General features: G+C 58.9%; 1 protein-coding gene across 1 annotated transcript in view; it reads right to left on the bottom strand.

Moving 5' to 3' along the window:
• Positions 1–1322: 1322 nt before the first annotated feature.
• POLE (DNA polymerase epsilon, catalytic subunit) overlaps positions 1323–10729 on the bottom strand; it is a 37769-nt gene continuing 28362 nt past the window's right edge. The window contains exons 32-49 of the mRNA XM_009642936.1: positions 10428–10568; positions 8067–8220; positions 7874–7980; positions 6833–7047; positions 6585–6607; positions 6358–6544; positions 5996–6216; positions 5184–5388; positions 4533–4706; positions 4121–4246; positions 3516–3648; positions 3211–3403; positions 2965–3096; positions 2664–2857; positions 2246–2446; positions 1859–1984; positions 1645–1734; positions 1323–1436 (exon numbers count right to left, since the gene is read on the bottom strand). Of these exons, the coding sequence (XP_009641231.1) occupies positions 1323–1436; positions 1645–1734; positions 1859–1984; positions 2246–2446; positions 2664–2857; positions 2965–3096; positions 3211–3403; positions 3516–3648; positions 4121–4246; positions 4533–4706; positions 5184–5388; positions 5996–6216; positions 6358–6544; positions 6585–6607; positions 6833–7047; positions 7874–7980; positions 8067–8220; positions 10428–10568 (2736 nt within the window). The remainder of the gene's footprint in view (positions 1437–1644; positions 1735–1858; positions 1985–2245; positions 2447–2663; positions 2858–2964; positions 3097–3210; positions 3404–3515; positions 3649–4120; positions 4247–4532; positions 4707–5183; positions 5389–5995; positions 6217–6357; positions 6545–6584; positions 6608–6832; positions 7048–7873; positions 7981–8066; positions 8221–10427; positions 10569–10729) is intronic.

Below are 10729 nucleotides of genomic sequence, written 5' to 3'. Positions count from 1 at the left end.
TGATCAGTGGGACCAGCAGCAGGAACTGCAGCTTGGGCCTGTCCAACAGCTAGGGGCAATCCGTGCTACTCCTTCCACTGCCTCCACCCCAAAAGGACTTGGGCTTCCCCCGGCTACAACTACAAGCAATGGCCCTGTTCCCACCCTGGCCCTGCTGCCCTGCGTCCTTCTCCAGCCCTGTCCCACCATCACCAGTGGCAATGGTGTTCTCTGGGGATGCTCGTTGCGGGGGCATCGCCCTGGGGTGCTCCAGCCTCAGCCCACCCCATCCCATCCCTCCTCAGGTACCACCAGAGCTGGAGAGGGCCACGGTGGCAGGGTGGGATAACCCTTGCTCTGCCCGAGACCATCCAAGTGTACCCCCCCACCCCCAGCTCCAAGTGGCCTGCTGCCCCCATGAGGAATTGCACCCCTGGACGGGTGGGACATTTCCTACAGCCACCAGCCACTGCTGCCAGCCCTGGGGCTGTCAATAAGGCCCCATGCTCAGCATCCCTGCCTGGGCCTGCTGGTGAAATGGAGGGGACACGGGTGTCACCGATGGTGCCTGTGTCCCCACCCTCGAGCCCTGCAGTATCATGGTGGGGAGCTGGAGGGACCTGGGGCTGCTTGCCCTGCTGCAGGGATGGGGGAAGAGGACGGTGTCCCCCAGCCCCCTCTGGGTACCATCCCTTCCCACTGGCTGCCTGCAGAGCCTGACCCAGGCAGGGGCTGGCTGGGGTAGGTAAGGGCTCGCTGCCGGACTCCCCTGCCTTGATTTGGGTGGCATCGCCCCCCCAAAGGGCAGTGCTACTGCAAGAGGGGGTCACCCCTGACCACAGTCTGTTGTCATCCCAAGAGCAGAGCCAAGGCTGTGTCCGGCTGCAGCCCTGGGGGCTCCTGCCGGGCTGCAGCCTCCCCCCCCCTGCCAAGCAGGCAGGGATCAGGGAAGGGCTTGGTCCTGGATCCTTCCTGCCCAGCAAGGACACAGCTCGACCCACACACCTGCAGGCATCCCCCATGGGGGGGAAGCTGTGGGCCACAGCCTCTGCTTTCCCCCCTCCCCCAAAGCTACACTTGCCTTCTACAATCCATTTATTTACAGACATTCCAGATTAAAACCACACCTGGGAGCCAGCACAGAGCGGTGGAGCACAGCTCCAGCCTCTGGGACAGGACAGCCCAGTCCAGCACAGCTCCTGCCTCCTGCCCTCGCCACAGGAGGGGTGAACAGCTTCTCCAGGGTTCAGCACATGACCAAGGGGGTCCAGGACCACTCTCCCATGGCCGTGAGAGCACAGCCCCGGTGCCCCAACCGGCATGGTGCAGGCAGGAGGAGCAGCTCATGGCTGGAGCTGGGGGTTGGTGCGCAGCAGCCACTCGATGGTTTCCAGCAGGTAGGCCATGCCATAGTGCCGGGCGATGTTCTGGAAGACGTTGACATGCTCCATGAAGGTCTGGGGAGAAGGGAGCAGGGAGGGAAGGAGGTTGCCCAGCACCCCCGGGCGGTGAGGGGCTCCAGGGGGTGGCTGGGCAGGGCTGGTGGGGCAGAGAGCAGCACAGCAGGTCCCAGGGGACAAGCAGTTAGCAAAGAGGCAGAGGAAGACCAGGGCAGTGCAGGGCTCCTGGCATGGGGCTGGGCCAGGCAGAAGGGTGCAGGCGTACCTGGGAGGAGATGGTGAGGGCGAAGTCTCCAGCACAGCTGCAGTACACAGGCATGTGCGCCTCCTTCACACCATGGCACTTCCTGCACACCTGAGGGCCGAGGAGTTTTAGGGGAGGCAGGAGGCAAGGCCAAGCCCCCCTGCCAGGGGCAGAGTGAATGTGTCTGGCTTTGCCAGCCAGTGGGAGGGGCAGAGCTGGGGAGCCCCGCACTGACCAGGTCCTGCAGCACAAAGGCCATCAGCTTCTTCTGCAGGGCTTCCACCAGTGCCATTTCGATGGCATCGGAGTCGTACTGTGCCTGGCAGTTGGAGCAGACCCAGCTGGGCAGAACCGACCCATCCTAGGGGCAAAGAGGATGGGGGTGAGCACCAAGAGTCCCAAGCACTGGGATGGTTTCTGGAGAGGACGAAGCATTGGCCAAAGCCGAGGGATGCTCAGACACAAGCAGATAGAAAAGGAGGTGAACAGAAGATGGCCTTTGGGTGAGGTTGATCACTGGCAGCAAGCAGAGGTGCAAAGCAAAGGAGTAGAGAGAGAAGATGGGTAACGTGATTGACCAGGCTCCAGCATCACCCTTGTGTCCCCAGGGAAGAGGCTGCACCTGGGAGAGGGCAGGGTCCTTGCACAGGTCCAGGTCCCTGCAGAAGTTGCAGTTCCTGCAGATGACTTCAGGGAGCACATAGGAGCGGCAAGGATCCCGAAACTGGGCTTCTTCTGAGAACTCGCCCACCTCGATGAGGCGCAGCAGGTCCCGGCGCAGTTTGTTCACCTGGTTGGTTATGTTGGCATCCAGGGAGAGGACCTACAGGAATAAGGGCCAGGTGAGCCCACCATCAGAGGAGAGTTTCCCAACCAGGACAGCTCATATCCTCATGACCTTATGTGGATGCAGGGCAAGACATGCTGGTTGTAGATCATTCCTGGATGAAAGCTGCGGCAAACCTGAGCCATGGCCAATGACCAGAATTTAAGCACTGACTGCAAACCTTCAGAACAGGAGCCTGGCCCACGCCACTGACCTTGCAAACGTATTTGATGAACTCTAGAGCTGGGTTGTTGAGCGGCAAGTAGGAGCCAGGCAGCACCGGGAACATGTCTGAAGGCTCAGTGGCATTACGAGAACCAGCCATCTTCTTCTGGATCTTCTGGGTGATGGTGAAGAAGCTCTGGGTGAGCTCATTGGCCACATAATCCTGCGAGAAGGTGATCATGCCTAGAGAGACAGAACAGAGAGCACTTGAGCCGTACAGTGGCATATGGGGACAGCAAGGTGGGGTGCTCACCGCCCGCACCAGGGCTGCCCCGTGGCTGGGCACTCACCGGGCATGGCCCCCATCTCCCCCAGCGCCTCCTGGGACACCTGGCTGGTGCTCCTCCTCTTGACCGGGGTGCTGCCGGGGGCGTTGCGCCGCAGCTCCTCCTTCATGCTGTGGTACACGGCCACAATGTAGGCTGGGGAGACACGGGCAAGGCTCCAGCTCCAGCCCATGCCAGCAGCCGCCCCACTGTGGGCCCTCCGTGGCACTGGGGAGGCACAAGCAACCTCGTCCCCCCGGGACAGCTCACCCGACACAATCATCAGGAAGTAGCTCTGGCAGGAGGCAGCCTGGGGCAGGAACTGGGCGATGTTCCAGCTGTTCTCCAGCAGCTCCTCCACATTCGGCTCCCCTTCCTCCTCCTCCTCTTCCCCCGCTGCCACCTCCTCCTCCTCGTCCTCACTGTCCCCCTCCTCCAACACTTGCCTCTTGCTGGTGTCCTTCTGGAGGAGCCAGCGACATGGTAGCAGTTCCTCATACCCAGCCAATGCCTCCCTGCTCCACTCAGCCCCCAGCACCCTGCGCCTGGGTGACTGAGTGCTTCCCATCTCTTACCTCCCCATAGTGGACGCGAGAATCCACTTTTCCCTTGATACCTCCATAATTTGCTGGATCCATCCAGAGCAGGAACTCCCAGCAGCGGGAGAATGAGATGGTCAGAGAGTGGAAGATCTCCTTGGAGTGGATGCTGGAGGGAAGAGAGCGCAGTCGCCCACAGCGTTGGCATCATCCCTAGTTTGGAGCCTTCTCCGTGGGACACCGTGGGGCGGAGGTGGTGTTGGCAAGGAGAGAGGGGGTTCCCCTCTCCCATCCAACCCCTCGTGGGGACCCCAGGGGAAGCCATGCCTGAGGAGTCTGGGCTCCCTATGCTTGTGTTGAGGTGCCTGTGCCATGGCTGGGATGCTGGAAGCCAGGGAGCACCTCACGTTCTCCTGAAGGTCTCTTCTGCATTTAATCCTAGGAGTATTCTTGGAATATTACCTAAAGAGGACAGCTAAGGGACCCTTATCCCAGACATAACACCAAAAGAACTGGGCAGCCTTGTCTCTCCAGAAGCTTTGCCAAAAAAAAATAAATGAAATTTCTTCTCAAAAGGCAAAAAATCAACGTCCTCCCTCCCGTCCCCGAGCCCTGCCAGGCCCGGGCTGAGCGCACCTCACCTGTGGATGATGTACTCCATGTAGCTGATGGCATCCTCAATGCGCCGCTTCTTGGTGCACAGAATGATCCGGTTGAAGTTGGCATAAACCACCGAGGAGCCCAGACGCTTGAACTCAGCCACCAGCCTGCAGGCAGGGCACAGGGGCAGGAGTCAGCGGGCAGGAAGGCAAAGCCCGAGAAGCAGATGCAAGCCCTTGGGGACATGCTGATCCAGCACAGTCAGGAGTCAAGCACATTGGCGATGACGTGCAAAGGAGCTCACTCGAACAGTATGGGAGGTCCAACCTACTGCCCACCCCTCTGGAGGCTGCGGCAGAGCAGTGACTACGTGTGCCAGCAGCATCCTGGTCACTAACGCCAGGCCTGTCCCTTCCCCGTTCACCAGCCTGGCACGCTACAGGTCTCACTTACTGCAGGAAAAGCTTCTTCATCATGTTGTGGAGCGTGCGGTGCAGTGCTGGGTCATAGAGCAGGGAGGAGGGGGAGCGGAGCCAGCGGTAGAAGTGAATGACCTGGTTGTCTGCGTAGACATTGTGATACTGCGTGATCTCCTTCACCCAGCTCACCACCATGCTCTTCAGGATCCTGCCAGGGAACAGAGACCAGCATCACCCCGCCAGCCATGAGTGACCCCTTCCCCCTTCCAGACAGGGCCATGTTTTCAGATACACTGGAGGATTCAGAGCAGAAACTCTGCCAGAGCAGACGCGCGAGCCCTCGGCATGTGAGCCGCAGGGAGGCACGCAGCCGTGGGCCTCTATAACCTGGTGGAACATGAGGAAAGGAACAGAAGGAAAGGCCAAAGCCTTCACCAACATCCCCACACATCTGCTGGCTGAGCCACCAGGCAGTTCTGAGCCCAGGATCTTCAAAAGTCCGTTGGAGAAGATGCCTGCCCTGCCCTCCAGACTGAATTTATATTTAGAGCACTCCAAGAACCCCACAGCTGGCACAAGTCTGGGAAAGGCTAAAGCCATGAGGGAATAGGAGGCAGGACGCCCGAGGGGACCTGCCAGGATGGAGACCAGATGTTCCACCTCCTGCTGGCTCCTCGAGCTTTACCTGAAAGTGTTGGAGCAGAGGGCGGTTTCATCATAGCTGGCCGGGACGTTGGCAGCTTGGTTCCCTGTCACCATGTCTTCTAGGGACGCCTGCTGGATCACATCAAAGCTGATGCTCATGCTGGAGCCTCCTTCCATGTCGTTTATGTGGTGGGACTGCAACACCGTGTTTACAGCCAGGCTCTGGATGTCCAGCTCCAGACACACTAACAGCAAACAACTGCTCAGCAGGCAGGCAGGGCAGAGGACCGACACAGACACCTGCACTCCCCCTCTGCCAGAAGCACTTTTCACAGTTATTAGAGTGATCTACAGGTGTTGCTGCACCAGGTGGGGAGACGCTTTCACAGTCATGACTGTCTTGGCCAGCACTTGCCTTCCAAGAACGCTTGGACCTATCAACCCTATGGGGACCATCAGTTTTTTCTGGAAGCTGTAGCAGAGGAGCGCAGAAGAACTGACTGCTGCTCAAGCTGCTTCTGCCTCGGAGAAGGGCCTGTCCCAGGGTCACCAAGGATGACCACCAGTTGGGCTAGCCTGTCCTTGGGCTGACACACTGCAGGCAGTATTCCGACTGCTGCTGTCGGTGGCCATGAACTGGGAAAGAATCTGCATTCGGATGCCTGCACACATTGCAGGCAAGACCTCCCTGCCCCGGGACGTGCCCCTCGCACGCACCTTGCCCAGATCGCCACTGAAACACCAAAGCTGCTGGTGGCTGCTGCCAACACAGAGACTCTTTGCAAATAGCATCCGTCTCCCTACAGGGCTTGCAGAGCAGGATCCAGCTCTGCCCCCCTACTCCCTCCTCACCTGTGGAGTAGCAGCCGGGGTTGTTTATCTCCACGGAGGCCCTCTCATCAAACTCCATAACTAGGCGGTTGTCATCGGCCTCCTTGCCCCCGAGGTCTGGGCGGGCCGTAGGCGAGAGCCACAGCAAGTGGTTGTGACGACGGAGGTGGCGCGAGAAGAACAGGTCGGAGCCGAAGGTGGAGATGTCGTCAGGGAGGTTCCCAATGGGGATGTGGTAGTACCTGGGGCAGAGAGAGGCGAATGGTTATCAGGGTGAGCATGGCTGCAGAGAAGACAGGGGCCTGTGCCCTCAAGGGACAAGGCAGCCTCCCATGGCCCCGCTGAGGGCATGGCAGCCCCAGGGGGATGTGGCCGCCCTTCACCTGCTCATCTCAAAAGCCTGGGAGAGGCAGGTGTCCAGGTTGAGGTAGTGGCGGATCATGCGGCGGGCAGCGTGGCGCTGCCAGTCCAGGACCGCGTAGCTGATGTCATCCACCAGCCGGATGGGGACCAAGGGGAACTCCTCGATGATGGGGATGCCGCTCGAGGAAACCAGCAGTGCCTGGATGCCTCATCCCCACTGCGGGCCCCCATGGAGGGGGCAGCCCACCCCAGCTCTCCTGAAGCACCCACCTCCATGCAGCCAGCTCTCCAGCTCAGTGCAGGGGTGGGGGAGATACTGGGGTGGCCTCACTGCTGGCATTGCCCTAGGCAAGCCACCCCAAGCAAGACAAAACCCTTGAGCAACACCCACTTCTGCCCTTGACCTTGGGGCCAGCAGCTACGTGCAGGCACTGTTGGAACTGGTGCACCAGTGCCTTCCACAGCATCCTCCCCTTCACGTGTACCTGCATGGACAAGGTCCCACAGGGACCTTCCTCGCACCTTCGTCTTACCTTGTAGCCCAGCAGCAGCCGCTGGATGGATCTGTAGACAGCCTTGGGGTCGGTCTCGGCACGCACTTCGAAGGTGTGCTTGTCCGGGGGCAGCAGCTCTTCGCCCACCTTTTCCAGCAGCGCACTGCGCTCCACTGAGAAGAGGGTGGTGAGATTTGGCATCTGGTTGCTGCGTACCTGTGCCCAGGGGGGACTGGGTCAGAACTGGGGGGAGAGGAGCCCTGGGCTGCATGTTCCCGGGGGCTCTCCCCTTCTGCACATCATGAGATGCCTTCTGCCAAGCCCTGCCGAAACATGGCAGGGATGCAGGATGCATGGGGAAACCTCCCGCTGCCTGACCCCATCACAGGTCAGTTTGGGCTGGAGGAGACCTTTAGAGGCCATCCAGTCCCACCCCCTTTCATAAGCAGGGACATCTTCAGCGAGATCGGGTTGCTCAGAGCACCGTCCAGCCTGGCCTTGAACATTCCCAGGCATGGGGCATCTACCACCACCCCAGGCAACTTGTGCCGGTGTCTCACCACCCTCACCATAAACAAATTCTTCCTTATATCTGGTCTGAATCTGCCCTCTTTTGGTTTAAAGCTGTCACCCCTTGTCCTGTTGCTACAGGCCCTGCTACAAAGTCATCCCCCCCTTTCTTACCAGCCCCCGCAATCAGGTCTGCCTGGAGCCTTCTCCTGGCTGAACAACCCCAACTCTCCCAGCCTGTCCCCATAGCAGAGGGGCTCCATCCCCCGATCATTTTTGTGGCCTCCTCTGGCCCCGCTCCAGCAGGTCCCGGTCTGTCCTGTGCTGGGGACCCCCAAGCTGGATGCAGGGCTCCAGGGGGGTCTGACCGGAGCGGAGCAGAGGGGCAGAATGCCCTCCCTTGACGCTGGCCACCCTGCTGGGGATGCAGCCCAGGGTAGGGTTGGCTTCTGGGCTGCCAGCTCACATGGCCAGGTCACGTCCAGCTCTTCACCCCCCAGTACAATCCCCAACTCCCAAAGTCCCACCTCACCTTGTCCAGCACAAAGACTGCAGCTTTGCGCTGCGAGGGGATGAAAAGCCCCAGGAGCGCCTTGGTGCCCTGGGAGCTGTGGTAGAGGTAGATGTGGCGAATGCTTCCTAGGACACAGAGCACAGAGCATCAGTGGTGCCGCGGGCACCCAGCCCTCGGTGCCCCCTGGGGCCCCTCTCCCAGGGAACCCTACCTGGCTCCAGGTAGGAGAACTGGGCCAGAGACCGCATCTCCAGGTGCTCGATGTCAAAGGTTTCAGCCTCTCGCCCTGCCAGGTGCCTGCCGAGCTGCCTGCTGACCATGCACACGCAGCCCAGGTGGATCAGGGCACGCAGCAGGAGTGGCACCTGCAATGGCGGGGAGAGATGGGGTGGGACAATGTCCCCCTACCAAGCTCCTCTCGGGGGTTTCAGACCTAGAACAACCCGGCTTAAAACCACAGGCAGGACATACCCGAGGTACCTCTGCCATGAGTTTGGCGTTACCACCCTTGCCAGCGCCGGAGATACAGGTCGGGTACCCTAATTCTCAGTGCCTAGCCCCAGACCCCTCCATCAGGTGCAGCAGCAGGTGCTTTGGAGGACACGTGGAGCAGTAACTGGGCAATCTTGCAGCTCTGCAACTTGCGGTTTGACACTCACTCGAGACAGAGGCCTCAGCTGAACCACAGGCAGTCAGCACAGCGGGGATCCACCACTGAATCGCCATGGTTCACCACCCCCACAGCTGCAGAAGACTCCCGTGGGACGTTGTCCCCAGACAGGGAGAAGCAAGAAACACTCCTTGCCTAATCACGCTTCCCTCGTGCCAGTTTTGATTTTATAGAGTCCTAGTACATCCCATTTTCAGATCTCTTTAGCAAGCCAAAGCATTCCCGTGTCCCCCGGTCCCTCCCCTGCAAGGAAGCCATTCCCTCCCTCGCATCCTCCTTGTCGCTCCCCTGAGCTACGTTTTTTGGAGGCCATACTCAGAGTTGCACTGCAGATATTCAAAGACCAAGAGAGGTCGTTCCTTGCCTGGGATGGTGTCCAGCTGGGTTCTCTGTATCTCTTAAAGGGGGAACTCCACAAACCTCTGGGCACCCTGCTCGACCACCCTTGCAGAACTTTTTTCCTGATGTTTACACAGAATTTCCATGTTCCAGTTTGTGCCTGCTGCCTCTCTTTCTCCCGCCAGGCACCTCCGTCTCCTCTCCTCCGCTCTCCTGCTGAGAAGGTCCCCAGGGCCTCTTCTCCTCTGGGCTGCACAGCCCCGGCTCGCCCGGCCTCCCCTTGCGTGCCAGGCGCTGCAGCCCCTTGCTCGCCTCGCTTCCTTTCATATCTTTAGAACCTCTCCGGGCCCCTCGTTTTACTTCAGTCGCCCATTTTAATTTCCTCTCAGGTAGCTGCTTCTCGCTTTCACCTGCTCCCGCTCACTGAGCACTGCGGTAGGGGCAGGGACGCGGGTTTGCTGCCAGAAGATCCCTGACAGATACGGGGAATTTGTGAACACCCTCGGCACTTTGGCAGTGGAATCTGAAATAAATCCTGGGTGCTGCTTACTGAAACGAGAGTTGCGCCTCACCTCGCCTCGTGGGACCCTTACCCAAATTTTCTGAAAGCAGAAGTTTAAGGTGACTAGAAGACGTTTCTCATCATGCCCCTCTGTAACCCTCTCCAGGCCATACCAGTGGCTTCCACAGTGGACATCTCCCAGCTTTATGGTGCTCTTTGTGCCCGTGCAGCCTCTTGCACCTCACAGAACATGTTACGGCTAACGGCACCACTGCTCACACCCAGCTGCTCCTACTTAGGCAGAGACTTCTGAGCTGTGATAATTCTACTCTGCGTTTTTGTAGCAAATTCACTTGCCTTTACGCTTTCCTTAACACAGAACCCCGCGCTTGCAGTGGCGCAGCCTACCCTGCCACCCCCCTGCAGGTCAGGACCTGGCACGATGAGGTCTTCCTCATCAAACCCCTGCCACTGCTTTGGAGCTGCTGAACAAGCCAGAGTCCTCATTTGAAGTGGGCACCCCAGTTTCCCGTCTTCATTTTCAGGCTTTCAGCGTTAATAGCACCGGTAAATGTAATTTTGGCTTGATTGTTCTCTACCGCACTTTGTTTAGGTTGTTCTCGCTCTTCCCAAACTTTCAAGTTGTGTCCTGCTCTTCTTTCTAAAGCTTTTGCAACCCGGTTTTAGAGGAGAGGGCACCCAGACCTACGTACGTGTGTTGGGTTTTCCCCCATCTTTATTCTAAATACCCCATATCTGTTCTGGGTCAAACACCAGCGGGCTGGTTCTACTTTGGTTTAGAGGAAGAACACCCTTTCTGCTTAAACCCCTTCTTTCCCCCTAACTCCCCAGCTCCAAACAACCCGCCCCCCCTTTCCTGAATGCCTCAAACCGCATGCTGAATGTGGGTGTATTCCCCACTACTCTGCAGGGTTGTTGGTTTTTGGTGTCTCATCAAGTTGTTGAATTCTTAAGCGCCAGGTGTCCTCCTGTGCCACAGGCACTCAGAGTAACGAGCTACCACCCAGCGAGCCCTAAAAACGAGCCCCCGGAGGAGTTACCTGCGTCTCATACACTCCCTCGATGTCTGGAGCAGAGAGGTCTGCATTGATTTCGTTGATGTGCTCTTGGTACATGTCTTCAGGGACAGAGTACTCATACAAGTTATAAACCAGGTTTGAACGGGGCAGGATCCTGTTCACCTGCCGAGGCAAGGGACACACTCAGTTTGACGTCACACGCACATCACCCCGCGCGGCACCACTGCCAGGAGCTGGGGCACTCCTAAGGGCTGCAAGGAGCCAGGGTCTGGGCCAGCTCAGCTCCTGGTGCTCCTCCCTCCTAAGGAAATCAGTGGTGTATG

This window comes from Egretta garzetta, unplaced genomic scaffold (assembly GCF_000687185.1).
Source record: "Egretta garzetta isolate BGI_Z169 unplaced genomic scaffold, ASM68718v1 scaffold7, whole genome shotgun sequence".
In the NCBI taxonomy this organism is placed as follows: domain Eukaryota; kingdom Metazoa; phylum Chordata; class Aves; order Pelecaniformes; family Ardeidae; genus Egretta; species Egretta garzetta.
The sequence above is the reverse complement of the archived record's forward strand: the minus strand, read 5'-3'. Positions and strand labels throughout refer to the sequence as shown.